We start from the raw sequence: 25,902 nt of genomic DNA, 5'->3' as shown, positions 1-25,902 counted from the left end.
ATAGTTTGAGTTCTTGTTTGTTCAGTATTAATTGTCCTCCTTGTAAATCACAGCTGGACTGACTGTACATATCCTGACCAAGGAAAATAAAATTCTCCTTTTGTGCAGTAATCTACACCTGGATTTACTGCCTCTGTCCATAATAATATACATTATATAGACTAAATGTTGGCTAAAATTAACATTTATTTGTAACATAGTTTAGCAAACTATTATATGATCAAAAACAAATTTATTTTAGCAAAAATGTCTCCGTTTTGAATGTCTGGGGTCACCAGAAATTTGTGATGTTAAAATGGGGTCACAAGCCAAAAAAGGTTGGAAACCACTGCTTTAAAGTGTAACTTTAGTCTCCATTGTGAGCAGTTCAGGGACATCAATGTTACAGTCACAAGAACAACATGAGGCTCTGAAAGCGTTAGTTTTGTTTGTGTATTGTTATAATGTTTAAACCTTTATAAACAGTATAGAATATCTTTCCCTCATCTTTAAACTGAAACCCTGTTGTGCTCTTCAAACCAACCAGCGTTACCTGACAAAAGCTTCTACCTCCATCATTCAGCCCATTTGTGTGACTGTATAACTGTAGCGTTTTAACTCGTTTGTTTTGATCCAAACTGAGAAACTAATTAATTGAGGAGGCTGTCAAAGATGAGGAGAACTCCATTGTATCTTCAGTTCCCTGCTGGAAAATAAACAAGGTTCCCGCTGAAAGGCAAGTGGGCTGAATACCTCTCATTGGAGGGCATTAACATTGATTTTTTTTAAAAATACAAATTGCATCTAGTAGATTAATCCCAAATGGTTGATTCTACATCATTAGGAAGGTGGAAAGAAACAGGATAATTTTAAAATGGGAAGTAGTGTTTAGTTTCATTTCATTTTCACGCTCTGTCCACACTGACACAGATATATTTCTAAATCGATATTACCACCATTTTATGTATTTATTTATTTTTAATAAAATTCTGTCCAGACAACCTTTGTTAAAAAAAAAAAAAAAGTCTCTGTCTACTTGACTGATACAACCACTCAGAAAAACCATTGTTTCTGTTGGACTGAAAACTGTTAATAATACTAGATGTAGCAGAAACAGAGGCTTTAATCTGTCATGAAAGTGAAGCAACAACATAATCAATTTTAGTTCAGGTTATTGAAATGGATTCTTTACATGATGTGGATTTGTCCATAATGCCGCTCTGGTCCATTTCCCAAAGGTATCGGTGCTGACCTTCATCTACTGCAGGTCATACACTGATTTATACACCTGGGTTGGATGTTTCAGGTGCAGCTTCATTACACAAAGCAATAACAGAGAGAAATGGTGGTGGAGGTGTGTTTCCAATGTCTTCCAATGTCTTTGTTTTCCCTGTCCACACGGACACACAAAAACAGGAATCTCACCCAACTATTACACTTTATTATAACTTTCATCCTGTGATTTTAACTATACATCCACACGTATATAAGGGATGCACCGATACCACTTTTTTCCAGACCGAGTACAAGTACGAGTACTTACATTTGAGTACTTGCCGATACCGAGTACCAATACAAGTACTTAATAATCCCATTCCAGTTGTTAGTTCCTTTTGTAAATGTGCTTTATTGTCGTTGTCATTAGTCTAACTGGAACAAAGTGCTGCTACTGACATTTAATGTGTTGGAATGAGCGTTTGTCAATTAATCCACCAGGGGGCGCCACTCTGAATTAACCATACTGGACAAATACCACGAAGAAGAGGAAAGTTTCTGAGAAGAAGAAGAAGAAGAAAGTCAGTAATAACAAACATGGAGACGACAGAGGCAACACTAATGTGATACTAATGTTGCAGCATTTTCACTGGTAAGGTTTAAAAGTTTAGCTTCAGCAGGAAGAGAAAAGAGAAATGAGTGAGAAGTTTGGTTTTCACTTCCGCTGGCGGAGGTCCGCACTGCTCCATACTCCCGCTGGTATTCTCATTCTGGGTATGCATCCACCAGCACATGGTAAACGGATGGAATGTACGCAGAGGACGGACAGAATGTTGCGTCTGTATCTGTCTGTGTCTTTAACGTTACTGTCAGTCAGTGTTACTTTTATCACCGTCATTTATTTTGAAAAATCTCCACACTCTTCACACATTATTCCTCCTCCTCGTACCTGCTGCACTGAACTGGGAATGTCACACGGCCGTAAGTGGTGCCAGTGCATTTGTATCGGATTACTTTTACAAGTACGAGTATGAGTACACACACTGAGTATTGGAGCCGATGCCGATACTCGTATCGGTATCGTGCATCCCTAATGTTTATGTCACAAATATTGTGTATTTCTTGTAACAACGTATATGTAGTCTTGGCCAAAATTTTGGTAATGACACAAATTGATTCTTTGATTAAATGTGATTTATTTCCCAATAATATTCTGTGACACCTGTATAATGTTTGTAATTATACCTCAAAAACATGTCGAAACAAGTGGTGGCAGGCACAACAAACCCCGCCCCTCGCACATATTGTAGCTTATTTTAGCATCGATCAAGCTGATGTCATCATGTCTATGTGTGTGCTGATGTCCTCTATATATGTGCTAATCAGTTATATATATATATATATATATATATATATATATATATACATACACACACGTATATATGAAATATACATAAATACATCATAATTAGCTATTTATATTATCATTACTTTATTATGACCACTTTGGCACTTGTTGTTTGTACTAGTACTTTACAAAGTGTAGTTGTCTGTTTTTACCTCCACCAGGAGGTATTGTGATCAATTTGTTTTGTGTGTTTGCGTGTTTGTTTGTTTGTTTGTTAGCAAGATAACTCAAAAAATTATGGACTGATTTTTATGAAAATTTCAAGAAATGTTAATACTGGCACAAGGAAGAAATGATTACATTTTGGTGGTGATTGGGGGGGGGGGGGTCTGTCTTGGCGAAGGTCTGCACTCTCCCAGTGCTTTTCTTATTTCAGTACAGTTTTCTTTATATAGTTATTGCTTTGCTGTTTTCTTGTAGTATTTCTGTGTGTATATTCGGTGTTGTGCTGCTACTGGAACCTCAATTTCCTGAGGGCTCTGACCAAATATCACTGATCAACAACATTCAATCTAAACTAATATAATGGAATGGAATCTAATGTCAAATAGACCTAAAGCACTGTTTACATTTGCGCAAGTAGCATAAATTTAGAGAAAAACTAGAAAAGCACTCAGAGACCACAGACCAAAGTCCTTCCATAACTTTTTGATTTAGCTTGCTAACAGACAGACAAACAACCCCCCCCCCCCCCCAATCACCACCAAAATTTAATCATTTGTTCCTTGTGCCAGTATCAACATTTCCTGAAAATTTCATCAAAATCTGTCCATAACTTTTTGACTCATCTTGCTAACAGACAAACAGATAAACCCCGATGAAAACACAACCTCCTCCATTCTTTGGCGGAGGTAATAACCTTTTTGCAAGATATTCACATTAGCACGTACAGGGCATTAGAAATCTACAGGTTTAAGAGGGTAAACTAAAGCAACTGCAAGAGTCATAACTAAATACAGTTCTTGTGTTTTGTATTCTGAGTACATAATGCTCTTACATACAGTATATTCTACTGAGTGTGGAGAGGGGTCTTCATTCTGTTTTTACTTAGAGTTTCATGGGAAACTAATCCAGAAGCAGAGCCAGCAGCAGTGGCTTAAGCTCTGGCACACGACCACAGAGGCTCTGGCTTTGATCAGTGGCTTGTACGAGTCACTAAAGCCTGCAGCTGCAACATGGTAAACTGCTAAAAAACACCATCAGCGGCTGGATAATGATATCTGTTCTCAGACAGGTGTGCTCAACCGCTACTGCTTGTTTCTGCAGGCGCTCTGGGTGATTGTTTGTATGAGACAGAAAACAAGAAGGAGAGGGGGAGACGGGGCTCGGGGAGAAGAAAAAGAGGTTCGAGTATAAAGTCTGTGACAGAAGGAGAGCGGAGAAGAGAAAGAAGAGGATGGGTCTAAATTTATGGATGCAGCTTCGAGTGATTTGCAAAAGTACACACAAGTACAAACACAGATACTTGCATAAATGTATTACTCTGGTAAAAGTAGAGGTATTGATTCTTTGCTGAGGTAAAAGTGGAAAAGTAAAGGGTCTGAAATGCAAAAAGTCACCGTCTGTTTCTGTGTAAAATGAACTGAACTTCTATATATTTTACATCTTTTCATACCTGAGGCTAGAGATGCTGCACTTTGAAGTCATGCTCTGTTAATGAAAATCTACGGCATATTAAATATTATTAAGCTCCTCTCATAAAGCAAATCGATTTACCGTTATGTAATATCTCCACAGGGTGAAAGTCAGAGGAGAAATAACAGTTTTATCATCACAGGCTTCTTTTCAGTGACTTAAAAACAAAAAACATTGTGTATCACTGTAATCAGGACGCAAATTCAAATAACGACAAAGACTGTCCCACTTTTAAAACCATGTCACAGATATTGTGAATTTCTTCTTATAACATCGTATATGTAGTGTTGGCAAAAATTCTGGTAATGACACAAATTGATTCTTTGCTTAAGTGTGATTTATTTCTCAATAACAGTCTTTGACACCTGTATAATGTTTGTAATTATACCTCAGAAACAGGTCGAAACGAGTGGTGCCAGGCACAACAGACCCCGCCCCTTGCATGCATTGTAGCTTATTTTGGCATCAATCCAGCTGATGTTATCATGTCTGTGCATGTGCTGATGTCCGCCTCTATATATGTGCCAAGTCTGAAGCAAATTGAAACAAAATTGATGTTTTTATAGACATGTGAAATTTCGCCCATTATGAGTAAATGGGAAGATGTAAAAAGATGTCAAAAATTCATTAAAAATTTGAACTTTGACCTACTTTTCCCAAAATGTAATCACATCTATTCTGGGTCACTGTCAATCTATAAACCCAATTTGGTATGAATTCAACCAATAGTTTTGCTGCTACAGACATTTGAAATTTTGCCCATTATAAGTGAATGGGGAAATTTAAAAAAAAAAAAATTCATTAAAAATGTGAACTTCGACGTACTGTTCCCAAAATGTAATGGGATATATTCTGGGTCACTGGCAATCTGCAAACCCAATTTGGTATGAATTCATCCAATAGTTTTGCTGCTAGTGTGTTAAAAAATGAACAAACTGACCCAAAAACAGTACCCCTTGCCTCCACTTCGGGGGGGCCGCATAAAAAACATAGGCAGCAAACATAACTTGGGTAATTCTCAACACTGGCCACGACTGAAGCATCATAACAACCTACTGAAATATCTAAAAAACACCAGTGGAGCAGTTAAAATAAATGGACCTAATTATCACTAGTAAATCTGAGTATCAGACTTAGAGGCCGATAACAAAATAAAGGTTTGGTCACAAAACAGACATAAGTAAAAGCACTTTCCACTGTACTTATATCTGTTTTGTATCTGTAAACATGATTTAATTGTTAATGACATTGTTTTTAGTTGTTCTTTTAAATATACTATTGTACGCTCACAGTAAAATGCACAAAATCCAGTTGAAACAAAGGCTCGTGACCAGTTTTTGTGCTCTGTTATTTGTATTTTTTCTTCATTAACAGCATCTGTTGTTGCTTGTTCAAAGCTCCCTGTTGTTTCTTAAACTGACTGACTAGAGCGATGCTAAATGACTCAAACCAGAGGCATTTTGACAGTGTTTCTACGGAGAATATCGCTTCGTGCCTTCCACAACATGAGGGGACAACACCTGCAAACCACCCCTGGAATCAGTTTCAGTTTTTTTCAGTTTTTGTTCTGTTTTGTTTCTTTTTTCAATTGTTGTATTTGTATTTTTTTATGATTATTGATTTATTTCGAATATGGAAATGGTACAAGCTTCCTTTTTTTTTTTTTTTACTGTAAATGTTTTTTAATGTTTAGTAAAGTTATATGCTTAAATGCTCATGCTTATGTGATCTACAGTATGATATGGTACTAATTTAGTAGTTTACTCTAACATGAACTCTACATTGATGAAACAACATTAAAATGTTCTCAGATGCATTTATTGGTGACAAGTAAAGTAATGTTACATGTAAAATATTAATATTAAAGTAATATATATGGTATTTTATGGAAGAGGATTAGGGCCACTGGAAAAAAAAATACATATAAATATTTTTTTTTTCCTATGGTACAAGCTACCTGATTGCTACTAATTGACTCCTTTGCACAATATAATATAGATATGACGAACACTAATGGATGCACCAAGGGAAGTCTCATTTTATGACTTTGTAATGTGATTATATGTTTCATTAATTTTGGCTGAAATCCTAATATTGATAAAATAAAACAAAAAATATCCATAATTCCCTTCATATGCTTTAAAATTAAAAAGAGCCTCTAAAGAGCCTGTTTTCAACATGTAAGATGCAAAAAATACAGATTTTGTGTTAAAATGAGAAGAGCAAAGCTGTCATGATGATGAAGCTTTAGTTGTTTCTGTTCAAGTATATTAGAAGTGTATAGTTTATACACATAGTATGCCTGAAGAAGAAGAAGAAGAAGAAGAAGAAGAAGAAGAAGAAGAAGAAGAAGAAGAAGAAGAAGAGAAGAAGAAGAAGAAGAAGAAGAAGAAGAAGAAGAAGAAGAAGAAGAAGAAGAAGAAGAAGAAGAAGAAGAAAGGACATTTACTGGCACTGAACAATGGTAGACATAAATAAAATCACATTTCCGTTCATCTTTTAGGCATTATAGACTTACTAATGTGAATGTGAATACACACAGCCTGTTACTGAAATGTACAAAGAAATGACGAATAATGGGAGGAACCAGAGGAAGTAAAGGGCAACGAAATGAGCTGTTAATAGAGGATGAGTCAGATTTAAACAGTGGAAAAAGTGATTCAATTATGACCTTTCTGTTAGTTCCATTCTGCTGTTTTTACTGAGGTGAAATGAGATGATTATGCCAAATAATTGCAGCTGAAATAATTGGGATAAGTCAGTTATGTAATAATTGTTGGTACAGAGTAAAGGTGAAGTGGTCAGAAAAATAAATACAGATACCTACAAACTCACTGAAGCACAGAAACAACTAAGGGTGGGTGATTAATATAGTGATAAATATAAGTAATATATTTACCATCGCAAACATTTGTTTAGGGTTTCTTTACATTGTCAGCTAAAAACTTCCAAATGTCTCAGTGTTTTGCTGTTTTACTTAAAAGTTGCAGTGTTTGTTTTTATAGTAATTAGGCAAAGTTTAACTCTTTCATGCATGAATTATGAGAACCTTAATGGGTCAAAACACAGTAATGTCCCATCAGAGAGCGAATTTTAATTGATTACCATTCCAACATTTATTTCAATATTAAAGTAGCCCCTTGTTTTGGATGATCCCTTATGGTCCAACTAAAGCAAAAATGAATTTAAAAGTAAAAATGTGGGTCAAATTGTCTCTAAAATGTCCCATCAGAGAGATTTTGAATACCGTTTTTTGACCCTAATCAAGTTATGTTTCCTGAGTGTTTTTATTCCTCTTTAGTCCTGAAAAAAACCACTGCGATTGAAAAAATTTTTATGAACCTATTTTTCATAGAGTTGCAAAAATATCCATTCAGCTGGACATCATGCATTTAATTTTTGAAGCAAAGAAACATGTATTTACTGATACACTGTGTGAAAACTATGAAATACATTTTTTTAATGCTGCTAATCTGATGTTTTCTCACATTTTAACATACTCTAATATTAGTTATTACTCACTTTATGGAGATAATATGCAAAAAAAACAACCTTCTTGTTTAAGAAAAATGGTTAATTACAGTCTATTAATAATAACAAGCAAATGATTTACACTCTAACATGTTACTGCAGATCAGATTTAACAGCAAAGTTATAGTAATGGTAATAATTACAATGTATGGGATGATGCATAGGTGTCCACTGTGTTGACTGATTTGGAACTGAAACACTAAACTCCACGAATATATAAGAGAACAGTTGTAGAATAACTGTCTACTGTAGTGACCAGTATGCAGGATTGGGTTAATTTAACTTTTGTGGTTCTGTAATGCTTAAGATTGTCCTAATTATTGTTTGTTCTCGGAGGTAATTCCCTTTCGGCTTATTATAATTGAAGTGATCTGATAGGAGGCTAACTCCTGTTATTTACTTGCTAGTTATTCAATATTAAGTGTTTCTGTTGTCCCCTTTTTGTTTGTGTCTGACTCGACTGATCACTTATATACACCTCATTGTTCTTTATTAAATCAGTTGAGTCCTGTTATGTGTCTTTGTTTTGGTTTAATACAAAGAAACTTAAGGAACTAACCAACCTGGGTCCTCTTTTCCTCTTTTTTGGGGGTTCAATAAACACCCTGATTTCTAAAAATGTCTAAAATACCCCCCTGTGCCCTCTATGTTCCCATAGATTTGTATTATTTAGTTTAAATTAACTTTTGTTGTTTGTAATACTTAAGATTGGCTTAAGTATTATTTGTTCTTGGAAGTAATTCCCTTTCAGCTTATTATAATTCAAGTGATCTGAGAGGAGGCTAACTCCTGTTATTTACTTGGTAGTTATTCAGTATTAAGTGTTTGTGTTTTTCCCTTCTGTGTTAGACTCCACTGATCACTCTTATACGATCATAAGAAACTAACTGACCTGAGTTCACTTCTGTTTATTTGACACTGTTTATTGGCCTAGAACCTATGGAGGAGGATTAGGGCCACTGGTAAAAAAGATTAATAATAATAAGCTCCAATATATTTTTTTATTATTTCTCTGAGAAAAAAATTCAGAATTCTGACTTTAAAAAAGTCAGAATTCTGAGAATAAAGTCAGAATTCTGAGTTTAAAGACAGAATTCTGTGAAAAAAAAGTCAGAATTCTGAGTTTAAAGTCAGAATTCTGCGAAAAAAGTCAGAATTCTGCGAAAAAAGTCAGACTCATTCTGACTTTTTTCTCAAAATTATGATAAAAAAGTCAGAATTCTGAGTTTAAAGTCAGAATTCTGCAAAAAAAGGTCAGAATTCTGAGAAAAAAGTCAGACGCATTCTGACTTTTTTCTTAAAAATTATGATAAAAAAGTCAGAATTCTGAGATTAAAGTTAGAATTCGGATATTAAAGTCAGAATTCTGAGAAAAAAGTATGTCTCATTCTGACTTTTTTCTCAAAATTATGATAAGAAAAGTCAGAATTCTGAGATTAAAGTCAGAATTCTGAGAAAAAAGTCAGAATTCAAACTTTTTTCTCAGAATTCTGACTTTTTTCTCAGGATAATAATTTTAAAAAAAAATATTGGACCTTAATTTTTACTTTTTTCCCAGTGGCCCTAGTCCTCTTCCATGAGAACCTGATTTTGACCTGTGTGAACTGATTTCTTCTCCTTTTTTGAGGTTAAAAAAAGCCTTTATTTCTAAAACAGGCCTCTTTGTCCTTGTACCCTCCAGCTCAGTCCCTCACACACATATTTTTACTTCCTTTACTTCCCACCTCTGCTCGTCGCCGCCTCAGTCTCCTCCACCTTCCCCTCCTCATCCTCCTCGTCGGCCTTCTGCTGCATGGTCAGCTGGTGACACACATCGAATGCCTGACCCACCGTCCGAACAATCCTCATGGCCTGAGACTGTGGAAACAAACAAAAAAAAAACAGTGTGTGTTAGTGTGATGTGTCGGGGTTCGAGGAGGGAAATCAGCAGCAGGAGCACAATAATGGAGGATGCAAAAATGAGGAGATTCAGCAGGAGAGAAAACGAGGCGCCAGAGGAGTTGAGCGGGAAGAAAAGCATCAATATAATGGAGTGTGTGCGCAATTTGTGCACAGGTAACGAGAAAGAAGGAGGTGAAAAATGGACACAATAGAAGCAGGATGAAAATAGAGGATGTCGAGGATGAGAGGGAGATGAAAAACAAAGGCAGATGTAGACTAATGTTATAAAGCAAGTTTGGAAGCACTTTGGGTCTATTTTAAAAATAAATACTTACTGAGATAAAAGAGAAACTATTTTTCAGATAAAACACATTTAAAAAATTTTTTTTAGATTATTTTTTAAATAGAAAATCCACATGGAACACGGTGAAAAGGACACGAAAATTACATGCCACGATTTTGTCGGATATCTTTATATTCTCTCACAGGTACATTTTGGGAATCAAACTAATTATGTAAGGCAGAGTGTTTCACAAAACTCATCGACGTTGCAAAATCACTCACGATTTATATATATTTAAATAGGCAGGTTCTGCATGTAACACCAGTGGACACGATGGGTTACATATAAAACCTGGAATGAGACTGAGATGCATGAAAAACTCACGTCTGGTTTAGAAAAACCACAAGGATCATCACATTTAACACAGTGCCTTTATTTATAGTGGGATAGAACACCATTTCAAGCCATGTTTTCCAGATCAAATGCACTGACACCCAATTTTTGTCCTATTTTTGGCCCCGATATTTTATTAAAAATTCATTAATTTTAGGATGGCTCAGAGTAAGAGTATAATTTTTTTGCATTTATCTGAGGTCATCATTAGGTACATCCTGGGGGGAAATATGTCTAAATTTCTCTTTTATTATTGGGTCTAAAATGCTGGAAAAGTGCCAGATACCAAAATAAACCCAGTTTCAAAGAAGCACCCGTATAGTAATGTGCTGTATTTACTGTATTGTCTTGTTTGTTTGTTTAGTCTGTTTTTAAATGTTGAGAACTACAGAGGGAAAAAAACACTTCGAGCTAAATTCGGCAAATTTACACAAAGTAATGTTTTTTGTACGGAGTGTTCATTAATACAAATAGTCCTTATCAAATAAACAAATCGATAAATAAATAAATAAATAAAGTTGTGCTGATTACCTCCGCCAAGGAGGTTATGTTTTTGCCAGAGTTTGTTTGTTTGTTTGTCTGTTTGTTTGTTTGTTTGTCTGTTTGTTTGTTTGTTTGTTTGTCTGTCCGTTAGTGTGCAACATAGCTCAAAAAGTTACGGACAGATTTGGATGAAATTTTCAGGGTTTGTTGGAAATGGGATGAGGAAGAAATGATTAAATTTTGGTGGTGATCGGGGGTGGGGGGGCCCCACGGGGGGGGGCCCACGGGGGGGGGCCACTGATCAGCCTTGGCGGAGGTCTGCGCTCTCCGAGTGCTTCTAGTTATTATTGTGACTTCAAATTTTTAAAATTTTATGCCTCCTGCTTCCTGGTTTTTATCCCAGACTGTTTTCATCTTTTCTGGTTTTTATTTTGTGTTATTACCTCCGCCAAGGAGGTTATGTTTTTGCCAGGGTTTGTTTGTTTGTTTGTTTGTTTGTTTGTCTGTCCATTAGTGTGCAACATAACTCAAAAAGTTATGGACAGATTTGGATGAAATTTTCAGGGTTTGTTGGAAATGGGATAAGGAAGAAATGATTAAATTTTGGTGGTGATCGGGGGTGGGGGGGCCCACGGGGGGGGGGCACTGATCAGCCTTGGCGGAGGTCTGCGCTCTCCGAGTGCTTCTAGTTGCATCTTGTTTTTATTTATTTGATCTTATTTATTTATTTTATTCTTTTACTTATGAATGGTGGGAACACTGAGCACTTTTTGTCCTGTCCGTAAGTTCGATCAAGTACCTGTCTAACATGTTCAATGTATGTCTTGTTGTAATGCCAAAGCAGTCACCTCTACTGCAAAACAAATCTACATACGGGTACAAATAAAGTAACCTTGAACCTTCTTTTATTGTCCTTTTCCTCAAGAAAATCCAAAATATCCCTCCATTTCAGGATTCTCTCCTCTCACATGTGTTATAAATTCCTTTGCAGTAACATATGATATGAAGCTGATGCGCATAAAAATGAGTCTTTTAGTTATAGACTTTCAGGATGAAAATAGAGGATGTCGAGGCAGAGAGGGAGATGAAAAACAAAGGCAGAGGGAGATAAAGATGGAATTAGAGTCAGGAGATATTATGAGCGCAGAGCTTGGGCTGCTTGTCCTTGTCTATCTGCTCTGCATGCGTTCCACTGTCAGTGTGATGGATGGCTCTGTTTCAGAGGAAACTGTCTTTGATGGCCCAGGGAGAGCAGATAAAGTTTGTTGTCATTGCAGGAGAATCGGTAGGTGTGTCCGCTCCATCAAACCATTCATCAGGAGACGTTTAATTTGCAATAACACCACAAATTAGATGCCAAAGTCAAGATTTTGTTGGCGGATTTCTCATGCATTTAGAGTATATACGTCAAGTTAATGAGAGAAACTGACTCAATGACGCTCTGTAAAGGTCACCTGTAGGGAGGAATAAAAGACTTCATATCTCATTAAAGTGTGATTGATATGTTTAAAAGGGGAATCTACACAAATTTGATGCACAAATCTAATGACTTTTAAGATCTCTAGAACAGAGGTGTCAAACATTTGGACCATGTGCCAAAACCGGGCCACCAAAGGCATATAAATGCATATAAAGCCGAGAAATAACATTGTTAAAATTGGGCTTATTTTTCTTGATAATCTCAGGTTGTTCATATTCATTCATTCTCATTACGGGTGCTTCTATGAAACTGGTCCTAAAAACAGGGCATGAGAGCTAAATATTCAAACCAGATGTAGACTAATGTTATGAAGCAAGTTTGGAAACACTTTGGGTCTATTTAAAAAAATAAATATTTACTGAGATAAAGGACTAACTATTTTCAGATAAAACACATTTTTATACTATTTTACATTATATTTAATACAAAAATCTGCATGTAACACGGTCAAAATGACATGAAAATTACGCGCTAGTATTTTTTAAAAAATATCTCTTTATTCTCTCACAGGTACATTTTGGGAATTGAACTAATTATGTAAGGCAGAGTGTTCCACAAAAATGACAGCTGTTGCAAAATCATTCACAATTTATATGCGTTTAACAGGGAAGGTTCTGCATGTAACGCCAGTGGACACGATGGGTTACATACAAAACCTGGAATGAGACTGAGATTCATGAAAAACCAACATGTCTGGATTAGAAAAACCACTAGGATCATCAAATTTAACACAGTATCTTTATTTATAGCCGTATATAAGTCCATTTACAGCCATGTTTTCCAGATCAAATGTACTGACACCTAGGTAGCTTTAATGTCCCAATTTTGCTCCTATTTTTGGCCCCAATATTTAATTAAAAATTCATTAATTTTGGGATGGCTCAGAGCAAGAGTATAATTTTTTTTGCATTTATCTGAGGTCATCATTAGGTACATCCTGGGGGGCAATATGTCTACATTTCTCTTTTATTATTGGGTCTAAAAAGCTGGAAAAGTGCCAGGTACCAAAATGAACCCAGTTCATAGAAGCATGCTTGTGTAATTTTACTAATTTTCAAACTAAAACAAAGAGAAAAATTTGGAGTTGTCATTATTTGTAGGTAATTATTCTATTATTTTACTGGTCCGGCCCATTTGAGATCCCACTGGTCTGTATATGGCCCCTGAACTAAAATGACTTTGACACCTCTGCTCTAGAAGGAAGATCTAATAGCTTTACCAAGGGAAAAGAATTCCCCTTATTATACTACAGGACATGTTTAATGAAGGCTCTATGGATGTCATCATACGAAGTGTGAGATGTGGTGTCAACTTCTGCACAACCCTCACATCTCCTGCCTTCAACATGGCTCTTGGGGGGAAAGTGCTACATGTAGTCTGATGAATGGAAAAGGAAATGTTTTATTTACAGACACCATGCAGTTACAGCCCCAGTCGGCTGATCGCTGCCGTTTTAAGACATCTTAAGGTCTCGGAAATCCCAAACTATATTTGAGACATTTGAAGAATCTGCAGGGACTCTGGTTTAATGGCTTTAGCCTCTGGACAGATTTGTCTTTGGTCTATTTGTGCTTGAATTTCCATTTCCTGCACTGGTTCTGTTTTACTGTTCATGTTTTTTTTGTTTTTTTTGCATTTTCTCAGTGTGTGAACCTTGCTGCATAATATGATGTTGTTTTTGATCTCATTTTAGTTTTTAGTAAGTGTTCAAATGTGTTTTTTGCCACGTCCTTCTTGGATTTTGTTGGAGTCAGTGTGTGGTTTCCTCTGGAGGTTGTAAAAAACAGTTCTTTACATTTAAAAAAAAGAGCTAAAAAAATGGTTAAAATCTAATCAAACCTGTGAACACTTGTGTTGTCTGATCACCATTTCATTTCCATCTCTATAGTTCTTCTTCTTCTTCTTTTTATACTGTATTTATTGTATCAACAAAGCATTGCCTGATGTACACTTGTACATAGGTGCTTCTATGTAACTGCTCCTAAAAACAGGACATGGGGCTAAAAATTCAAACCAGATGTAGACTAATGTTATGAAGCAAGTTTGGAAGCACTTTGGGTCTATTTTAAAAATAAAGCTAAATACTTACCAGATATAGGAAGAGGTTTTTTTTTTGGTTTTGTTTTGTTTTTTTTTAACTCTGCACTTAACTCTTAGAAATACTCTGAAATTCAAAAATTAACTTATTAAGTTATTGGAGGACATAATAAGAATGTATTACTTTTGGGGAATTTTTCTACATTTTTTATTGTTATGTAGAAAATCAAGTTCAGTGAAGTTACCATATTTGGTTCCTTACCCATAAGTGGCAAAAAAAAAAAAAAAAAAAAAATCCATGGGTGCTTCTATGAAACTGGTCCCTAAAAACATGAGGGCTAAAAATTCAAAACCAGATGTAGACTAATGTAGTACCTTTTTGCTTTATTTTATTTTATTTTTAATTCATTTATTTTTAATCTTCCTTCCCCTTACTTATTTATTGTGTACATGAACTTACAAATACGCATGTGTGTATATGTGTACATATATGTGTATGTATGTGTTTGAAGGGGGTTTATATATTTCTGTATGTAAGTATATTATGTCTGGCTGTATATAAACTTAACAAAGGTCCAGTACCTGTGGTGGGTGGGAGGGCAGGTGGATAGGAACTGGATATAAGTGTTTCATGTTCAAGTTGTATGTTTCTTGTTGTGCATTTGAAAATTGAAAATAAAAAGGACCTTAATAAAATGATTATTTATGGTCGGAGTTTGACAACTATCAGAAATCTAGACGTAGAACATTTAAAACAATTATATAATAAAAATGAAAAGGATGAAAATGTCAATGTTCAGTAAAATGACATAAATACAAACTAACAAAACTAAACTGAACAAACTGATGAAACATGAAATAAAAATGTTTCTTCCCACGACATTTACCGCCACATAAAATTAAATTAAGACATTTATCATTATGCTTTTGCAGTGCAGACCCCAATGAACAAATGAAACACTTGTGTCTCTATTCCATTTACATTTAAATACAATATCTGCCAGACACTTTTGGGTTTAGACACCAGCTCTTCCTTGATTGATTTCACAGCTTCTTATTCGCTGAAAGCCTTTATATGCGGTCTGACAGCAGCGTCTTAAATCCAGTGGAATTAAACTTCATCCACCGTGTCCTTTGCAAAGATGACTAAAGGTGAGTTTTTGTGTTTTCTATATCGATCGCTGGCAGAAGAAGAACTGGAAATTAATATTTTGTTGCCAGCTTTGGAGGATCATCCCGCTTCAAGGTAATCATTCCAATATGTCAAGGTAAATCAAGCTGGAAAGTAGTTCAATCAAGTTCAACGTGAAAAACAAGAAAAATAACACAGGATTAAAGCGAGTCATGAAATGGATTGTTTTGCTCCGTTGATATAAATTGTAAAGCCGACCCTTTGTGAGGCCAAACACACACAATGCTCTGTTGGTGCTCTGATCTGACATGTACGCCCTACTGAGCTGCAGCATGTGGTGATGAAAATAAATCAAATCTCCTGTTATCATCTGGTCCATCTCCTCCTACTCAGCCACATGCTTGGTCTGCAGAACCCAGATAAATGCTCCGCAGCCCCGGGGACCAAATGAGGCGCCGCTGACCGTGTCCCCGGAGAGGTGGTGGGTGTTCATGGGCGGAACTGCTGAAAATGTCTTTAACCCTTTATCGGGCAAGTGACTATTTTTGGTCATTTCCACATACAGTGGCAGCAACAGTTACAGTATGGACAGTGAAGCAACAATATCAGGTCAAATATGGTCTAACTCAGGGCTGTCAAACTCATTTTGGTTCAGTTCCATATTTAGCCCAATTTGATCTGCAGCGGGCCAGACCAGTAAAATAATGACTTAATAACCTATAAATAATAACAAATCCAAGTTTTTCTTTTTGTTTTAGTACAAAAAAAAAAACCCAATGAAATTATGAAAATATTTACATTTTACAAAAAAGATGTGAATTACCTGAAAAAAAAGAAATTTAATTAGAAAAATTAGTGCAATTTTAACAATATTCTGCCTCAACTTATTATTTCTACATGTACATTACACACAGTGTTCCATAAACATTTGGTAACAGGCAGAATATTGTTAAAATTTAGGAGTTTGGAACTAAAATTTGAACAATTTCTATAATACTCCATCTGTTATTATGAACACAACTCCAGATCACAGTGGATCCATAAATGCACCAAACATTTAGGAACAGGCAGAATATTGTTCAAATTGCACATTTCAGGTTGTTCATCTTTGCTTTTATTTATGTATTTATTTGCATTTTATTGTGAATGAATAGTTTTGTAAATGTAAATATTTTCACAGTGTAATGTTATTTTTTCCACATAATTTTTCACAAAGAAAATTTGTTGTCATTACGTATGGGTTATTGTTTTGTTATTTTTACTGTAAATCACATTGGTCTGTACATGGAACCTGAACCAAAAGGATTTGGACAACCTGGACTGTTCAAGTTTATTTTTGCACTTTCATCCCGCAAGGCTGGAATGGAACCTTTTGTGTCTTTTTTACTGTTACATGCAGATTTTCCTATAAAAAATATATTAAAAAAAATATAAAAATGTGTTTTATCAGAAAAATAGTTTCTCTTTTATCTCAGTAAATATTTATTTCTAAAACAGACTCAAAATGCTTCCAACCACTTGCGGGTAAAGAACCAAATATGGTAACTTCACTGACCTTGATTTTCTACATAAGAATAAAAAAAAGTTGGAAATTTTTTCAAAACTAATACATTCTTGTTATATCCTCCAATAACACACTTAGGTTGAAGTTTTGAATTTCAGAGTATTTCTATAAAGTGTCCTATAAAGGGTTAAGTGCAGAGTTAAAAGCCCCTCTGCCTGTATCTGATTAGTATTCAGCTTCACCAAGTCACTCTGTGTCTGGTATCCATGGTGAACGGATGGGAGTCAACCTCGCTGATGCTCTGTCGTTGTCGTGGAGGGAAAAAAAATTGGTTCGGCTTTGACGTGTAGAAATGTGGAGGAGAACATGCCTTTCATTCTCAAACCTTTTACCAGGACAAATATGAGGCGCTCGGGCTCTGAGATAAATTGGCTGCATGTGCGGTCGAATGGCGCCATACATCACTGAGACAACAGCCATAAATATCTTCATCTGAGGAGTGTGTTGTTAGGCTGAAAACCACACACCAGGGCTTGGTTGAAGATCTGATATCAATAAATAAAAAGCTTGCTTTGATTTTTTCATGTTAAATATAAAGTACATGGATTATTTATTATCTACAGGGTTATTTCTCTAGGAATCTTCCAGCAAAATAAGTATATCCCACAAAAAAAACTGACACTGAAATCACGTTTAAACAGAAATTTAACTGAATCGGTTCCTGGTAAAGCAGAATTAAATCAATTTGGGAAAACGGCAGCTGAAAATCTTAAAATATACACTTAAAATTTATCTCTGGATCTTGGGGCTTCATAAAGATTCCTGCTTACTATTTATTGATTTATTTTTAATGTTTTTCTTTCTGGTATACAGTATTGAAATGCAAATGTTTATGTAATCTGTGATGTTGTAGATCACAGGTGTCAAACATGCGTCCCGGGGGCCAAATCCAGCCCATGGGATGAATTTGTGAAAAGCAAAAATTACACTAAGATATTAACAATCCTTTTAGTTCAGGTTCCACATTCAGACCAATTCAATCTGCAGTGGGCAGGGCCAGTCAAATACTATCATAATAATCTAAAAAAAAAAAAAAAAGAAAACTCCAAATTTTTCTCTTTGTAAATGTAAATATTTTCATGTATTTACACTAAAACAAAGTATAATTTCGCAAAAAATGTGAATAACCTGAACAAATATGAACAACCTGAAATGTCTTATGAGAAGTAAGTACAAGTGTAGCAATATTCTGCCTGATACTAAATGTTTTGTGTGTTTGTAGATCCACTGTGATCTGTAAGTTATAATGTACATATGTAAAATGATAAAGTGAAGTGTAATATTTTTAAAATTACACTTATTTTTTTTCAGTTTGTTAATGTTACTCACATCTTTTGAAAGGATAGTTTGTAGATGTAAACCTTTTCATAATGTAAATTAACTTTTCTCGCTCTTAAACATAGAGAAAAGTTCGGAGTTGGCATTATTTATATATTATTATGTTATTATTTTACTGTTTCGGCCCACTGCAGATCTAATTTAGCTGAATGTGGAACTGAACTAAAATGAGTTTGACAGCCCTGTTTTAGATGATCTTTTAATGTATGATATGCATTAATTGCATCTAAAATGTTCTATTCTATGTTACTGTATGTATTTATTTTTCTATTTTACTGATTTTATGTTTGCACTTTTATTATATTTGACTCCATATAAGAGGTTTTAGGTTGTATGCTCGTGCAAAATCATGTACCCGGATGCTGAAATCTAGAAACATATCCAGTTTTGGTCAAATTTATATGAACCCATCAGTCATTTTGGAACTATTACATCTACACAAGATGTGACCTGTGTCTGTGCTGAACCATCAAACTGTTTTTTCACTATTTTTCATCCATCAGTGCACTCTCATCATGGTCTAGATTGTGTGTAGTAGGTTCTCCAGACCTTGTGAAGTGGAACATGACATTGCTATATGTATGTGATCTAAAATCTACTATCCTTGCCTCTGGTGACAGTTTGATGAATACGAAGCTTTTGTGCAAATATCTGTGCATTTGTTTGGTTAAAAAAAACATGGAATTACCTGGATTGTTGCGAAGGAAAATGCTCGTATCTGTCAAAAAGGATGAAACTAGGTGTTTCCAAATGTTTCATAGGTGTGGTAACTAATTGTTTCTATGCTATTTCATTCTTTTTAAGTCTATTTTATCTACTCTACATTTTTTCTTATTTTATTAGTAGGGTTGGCTAAATAGTGAAATCTTAAGTGATGATTTATGTAAATGTTCTTTTATGTCACAAATATAAGGCTAGCAATAGTTTATTTAAACTCATACTGTGCAACTAAAAAAAGACAGTTATTATCAGGCTCTGTTAAAAAGACGTTTGTCCAGCTGCTGTATACAGGAGAATATAGATGCTTACTGTGATTATGAAAAAGAATTATGCTTTATCTCAAATATTTATGATAAACCAGTGTAACAATAATAATAATAATAATAATAATAATGGTAATGTAAAAATTGTGACAGGTCTATCAGTCATCTGTGTATCACTGAAACCGCACCAATCTGTATTAAAGCTGCGATATTGATTAAAAAACATGTGTTTGAGTGATTGTGTCTGCTTAGGCTGTGGCACCGCGACCTAGATCTGGTTAAGATGATGGATGGATGGATGGATGGATGGAAGGATGGATGGATGGATGGAAGGATGGATGGATGGACGGAGGGACGGACGGAGGGACGGACGGATGGATGGATGGACAGATGAACAGATTGATGGATGGATGGACGGATGGACGGATGGATGGACGGATGGACGGATGGATGGACAGACAGATGGATGGATGGATTAATGAATGAATGGATGGATGGATGGATGGATGGACGAACGGACGGATGGATGGATGGACGAACGGACAGATGGATGGATGGATGGACGGACGGACGGATGGACTGATGGACAGAGGGACGGACAGATGGATAGATGGATGGATGGATGGATGGATGGATGGATGGATGGATGGACAAATGGACAGATGGATGGATAGATGGACAGATGGATGATGGATGGACAGATTGATCAATGGATGGACAGACTGATGGACAGGTAAGCAGAATTCAACCTCACCTTCCTCTTGGATTTGAACACGTTGCAGCGGAAAATGTTGCTCTGTCCATCTCGGGCGATGTAACTGAAGATTTTTAAGTCTTGGGCATCATGCGACACGTAGAAAATCCTGGTGAGGAAAAAAAAAAAAACATTGCATAATTAACCTGACGGGTTTTTAATAAGGCTGTCAAAATTAACACATTAACACGGATTAATCTATCATCATGATTAATCTGATTTCAAATTTTAATGCAATGAACCCATCTGCAGCTCAGAACGACTCTGAACGTCTGGACCAACACATTCAGGTCAGTTTGTCCAAGTGGAGCTGGTGTTGTGCATGAACAAACAGTGGATCCGGTAGAGACAGGCAGCAGAACCAACACATGAAGATGGAAGACATGGCTCAGGAGGTAGAGTGAGGTTCGAATCCCGCTCTGTCCTAGTCAGTCCGTTGTGTCCTTGGGCAAGACACTTCACCCTCCTTACCTCCACCACCAGAGTGAGAATGTGTGAGTGAATAAATAATGGGTCAATAGTGTAAAGCGCTTTGGGTGCATGGAAAAGTGCTACAGAAATCTAATCTATTATTATTATTATTATTATTATTATTATAAACAGCATGTTGGCCCTCTGGATGGAAATATGAGTTAAAAAAAAAACAAGACAAAACAGTCGACCACCATAAAGTATTATACACTGAACAAAAATATAAATGCAACACTTTTGTTTTTGCTCCCATTTTTTATGAGCTGAACTCAACAATCATAAACTTTTTCTGTGTCCACACGAGGTTTATTTCTCTCAAATATTGTTCATAAATGTGTCTAAATCTGTGTTAGTGAACACTTCTCCTTTGCTGAGATAATCCATCCACCTCACAGCTGTGGCAGATCCAGATGCTGATTAGACAGCAGGATTATTGCACAGGTGTGCCTTAGGCTGGCCACAATAAAAGGAAGGCCACTCTAAAATGTGCACTTTTGCTGTAGTGGCTGGTCCAGGGGGGTCAGAAAACCAGTCAGTATTTGGTGTGACCACCATTTTCCTCACGCAGTCTTCTTCATGAATTCTCTGAAACACCTTTGGAAATGGCTGATAGTAGAGAAATGAACATTCAATTCACAGGTAAACGCTCTGCTGGACATTCCTGAAGTCACATGACCAGTGCATATTCCCTCAAAACTTGTGACATCTGTGGTATTGTGCTGTGTGATAAAAGTGCACATTTTAGAGTGGCCTTCCTTTTATTGTGTCCAGCCTAAGGCACACCTGTGCAACAATCATGCTGTCTAATCAGCATCTGGATCTGCCACAGCTGTGAGGTGGATGGATTATCTCTGCAAAGGAGAAGTTTTCACTAACACCGATTTAGACAGATTTGTGAACAATATTTGAGAGAAATAAACCTTGTGTGTACACAGAAAAAGTTTTAGATCTTTGAGTTCAGCTCATGAAAAATGGAGATCAAAAACAAAAGTGTTGCATTTATATTTTTGTTCAGTGTACACACTCTGCAGGAAGGAGTTTTCTTTTCACCAAAGCACTTACAGTTTCCAATACCACATTAACTCAAAGCATACGTTAGTTGGGAATTCTGCTAGCACTTCGGCTAACATGTCGCCCAGCTTGCTACAAACATGTTAAGTGCATATATATTCTCTTCTTTCTTGAGTCTGTTTGCTCATGCAAAACGAAGCGCGATTAATAAAGATTAAAAATGAATGATATTTAATCATGATTAATCGAAATTAATCCACAGCAACCCTGTGATTGATCCGATTAAAAATTTGAATCGTTTGACAGCACTAGTTTTTGATCACAGTTTTAAAGTTGATTCAGCTGGAGGTCCTACCTGTAAATGGGGTCCTGTGTCACCACGATGGTATTCTCGTCCCATGACCACCCTTTTCTCTGTCACACCATGAAAACACAGAGCGAACATCAGAAGGGTTACTTCTAAAATATATAGAATTCATGCCCTTAAATCTAATTTCTAATATATTCCATTAGATTATTTAACTCATAAAGACCCAAACAGCCACTGGTGACTAAAACCATCCACTGATCTACACCAGGGCTGTCAAACTCATTTTAGTTCAGTTGCAAATTCAGCTAAATTTGATCTGAAATGGGCCGAACCAGTAAAATAACAACATAATAATATATAATTAATGTCAACTCCAAACTTTTCTCTGTTTTAGAGTGAAAAAAAAGTACATTTACATTATGAACAGGTTTACATCTACAAACTATCCTTTCAAAAGATGTGAATAACATGAACAAACTGAAAAAATAAGTGTAATTTAACAATATTCTGCCTCAGTTTATCATTTACACATGTACATTATAACTTACAGATCACAGTGGATCTACAAACACACAAAACATTTAATAACAGACAGAATATTGTTAAAATTGTACTTACTTCTCTTAAGACATTTCAGGTTGTTCATATTTGTTCAGGTTATTCAGATTTTTTGCAAAATTATACTTTGTTTTAGTATAAATACATGAAAATATTTACATTTACAAAGAGGAAAATTTGGAGTTGTCATTATTTTTATGTTATTATGATCGTATTTTACTGATCCGACCCACTTGAGATTGAATTGGTCTGAATGTGGTACCTGAACTAAAAGGACTGTTCATATCTCAGTGTAATTTTTGCATCTCACAAATTCATCCAAAGGGCCGGACTGGACCCTTTGGTGGGCCGGATTTGGGCCTTGGGACGCATGTTTGACACCTGTGATCTAAACTATTTCGATAGATAGACACTTGATTCATTCCATAGGGATTTCAAGTCCATCGCCTTAACCACTCAGCCACAACAACCTAATACCTGTTGATAAATTAATCCTATCAATTCATGTAAATAATTGGTGTAAAATGCAGTTTGTCATCTTTTCATGGCCATCAGATATGACCCATATATAACCACAGTGAACGTGGAAACATCTTCTACAACATTGATTCACCAGTAAAACCCATGAAGGTTTATAAATGACAGTGTATGGAGACACTTGGTTTATGTTCACATAATGATATATTTTACCAAAAAAGTCAGTTTTTCTTCACTTTTCTTTATTTTGATATAAAGACCTTTAAATTTACTCTGAGCTTTTAGGAAAATCTACCTGAACAGTGAATTAAAAATATAGGAAAATACATGATTTACACTGAAAAAAGTCAAAATAAAGAGGATAATATTACAATAAATGGTGATGAATCACTTAAGAAAGATTAAATATAGAGAAAAATTCACTTGGGAACTGCCATAAAAGTACCAGTGGTTCTTTTTGAGTTAAGGTGAGTCATGCACATGTTACAGTGTTTCCCACAGATAAAAAAATCAAAACAAAACAAACACATTTCCTATTGTTAGAGTTGATATAAAGTCATTTCCACCTTAGTAGGAGACAACTACACACTTAGAACTACAATGTATACGTGTATTATGTATGTGCATATATGTCATTATCAATAGTTCTGACAAATTTTTACAGAAACTGATGCAAAAATACACATATGGAGTCTACAAAACCTCTTACATTTCTTCTATTTTACTTATTACTAGATTTTGAGAGACCACTCTTTTCATATCTAGGGCTTTTTCCCAACAAAAGTAGACATTATCAGCTGCTCCACATGGAATATCCATCTTTTTGGTCAGTATTTTTCACAACAAAACCTCTAAACATCTACCCTGAATGAACTTTGTCATTCAGAGCATTTTACTGAGTTTGAAGCTTTATGCACATTATGTTTAGAGATGTATATTCATGTTATGTCATTCCTTTTAAATGAAAAGGCTTATGTCAGTTTGAGGTGATGTAACAGCATCAACAGGTGGGCAAATTACACTGACCTTTACATTTAACCCATAAAGACCCAAATGCATCTACTGATCTAAACTGTTTAATAACTGATGATCCACTAATCCTGCCAATCCATGTAAATAATTGGTGCAAAATACAGTATGTCATCTTTTCATGGTCATCAGATATGACCCATTTGGATGTTCAGAGGCTCTGTAGTTACCATGGAAACACCGTCATCTTCTACAACGCAGGTGTCAAACATGCGGCCCAGGGGCCAAAACCGGCCCGCCAAAGGGTCCAGTCTGACCCGCAGGATGAATTTACAAAATGCAAAAATTACCCTGAAGATATTAACAGTCAAGGGCATCAAACTCCAAGATAAGCATCTTAAAAAACAGCATAATAACCTAGAAATAATGAGTCCAAATTTTCTTCTTGGTTTAATGTGAAAAAAATAATATGACATTATGCTTATAAATACTGGCAACACCAATTTTTTCTCTTTGATTTATTCCAAAGAACATTAAATTCGGATATCCTTTAACAATAAAATGTTAATAACCTGAACAAATATGAACAACCTGGAATGTCTAAAGAAAAATAAGTGCAATTTCACAATATTCTGCTTGTTTTGTGTCTTGGTAGCTCTGATCTGTAATACACATGTAGAAATCATAAGCTGAGGCATAATATTGATAAAACTGTACTTGATTTTCTTCAGAAATTTCAGTTTTTTCCAGTTATTCACATCTTTTTTGTTTTGGATAGAAATAGTTTCAGCATCTAATGTTATTTTTTGCACTGAAAAATTTTGAGTTGTCATTATTTATAGGCTATTCTGCTATTATTTTACTGGTCTGGCCCGCTGGAGATCAAATTGGACTGCACCCCTGTTCTACAACAATGATTCACCAGTAAAACCCATGGAGTTGGATCAATGACAGTGAATGGACGCACTTTGTTTCTGTTCAGTTGATGATATATTTGCTGAAAAAGTCAGTTTTTGTTCAGTTTTCTTTGGTTCTGATTAATAACCATTCACTTTAACCTGAGCTTTTATGAACATCTACATGATCAGTGAATTAAATATAAGTAAAAACTTGATTTTCACAGAGAATAAGATTTCAATAATTGGTGATAAATCACTTAAAGGTTAAATGGAGCGACTAAAACCTTAATTTATTGAATTAAGTCGATATATTGTGTATTTTGTAGAGCGACTGTGATCTGTAAGTTGTAATGTACATGTGAAAAATGAAAAATTGCGGTATAATATTGTTAAATTTGCTCTTATTTTTCTTTAATTATTTCAGGTTCTTCATGCCATTCACATTTTTAAAGAAACCTTATAGCTTTAAACATTTTCATAATGTAATTTTACTTTTTTCACTGTTATTATTTCACTGGTCCGGCCCACTTCAGATTATACTGGTCTGAATGTGGCACCTGAACTAAAATGAGTTTGACACCCCTGATCTATGTGAATCCTACCACATGAATACATAATGGAAGCATGAATTGTAACTCCACCACAACAGACAGAAAAGACCAACATTATCTTCAAAGACATGAATCATGAGATAAGTGACATTTTACACGACTGACCTTCTTCTTTTTGCGCAAAATCACTTTGACGCAATCGGTGGATACGACAATGTTGACCTTCTTTTTCTTTATGTTCTTCAACTTGAATTCATACTGCGGAGAAAGAAATTAACATTCAAAGGTGTGCAAAACAGAGATAAAACCGTTAATTCCAACCAGCATTAAACACCACACGGTTCCACTGAGACCAGGTTCTTTACATGTGATAAACGATGTAAGGGAAAATAAAGAAAGACGGGAAGATATGTTTGACTGTTGTCTTCATGAGGGAAATCTGTGATAAAGTAAACACGGAAAAATTGTCAGTTTCTGTGTCTGGGAGCTGTTTAGGCTTTCAAAGGCGAAGACTTCCCAGAGGGAGGCAGGCTTGTGTGGGACACTTTCATCCCTCTCCA

At 35.5% G+C, this 25,902-nt stretch overlaps 1 protein-coding gene across 1 annotated transcript in view; it reads right to left on the bottom strand.

Moving 5' to 3' along the window:
* The window catches only part of LOC115437883 (carboxyl-terminal PDZ ligand of neuronal nitric oxide synthase protein-like), a 97,013-nt gene that overhangs the window by 60,398 nt on the left and 10,713 nt on the right, over window positions 1–25,902 (bottom strand). The window contains exons 3-6 of the mRNA XM_030161264.1: window positions 25,508–25,600; window positions 21,934–21,992; window positions 20,097–20,205; window positions 9,493–9,625 (exon numbers count right to left, since the gene is read on the bottom strand). Of these exons, the coding sequence (XP_030017124.1) occupies window positions 9,493–9,625; window positions 20,097–20,205; window positions 21,934–21,992; window positions 25,508–25,600 (394 nt within the window). The remainder of the gene's footprint in view (window positions 1–9,492; window positions 9,626–20,096; window positions 20,206–21,933; window positions 21,993–25,507; window positions 25,601–25,902) is intronic.

Source organism: Sphaeramia orbicularis, chromosome 17, assembly GCF_902148855.1.
Source record: "Sphaeramia orbicularis chromosome 17, fSphaOr1.1, whole genome shotgun sequence".
Classification (NCBI taxonomy): domain Eukaryota; kingdom Metazoa; phylum Chordata; class Actinopteri; order Kurtiformes; family Apogonidae; genus Sphaeramia; species Sphaeramia orbicularis.
Note: the sequence above shows the minus strand (reverse complement) of the source record. Positions and strands in the feature narration are given on the sequence as shown.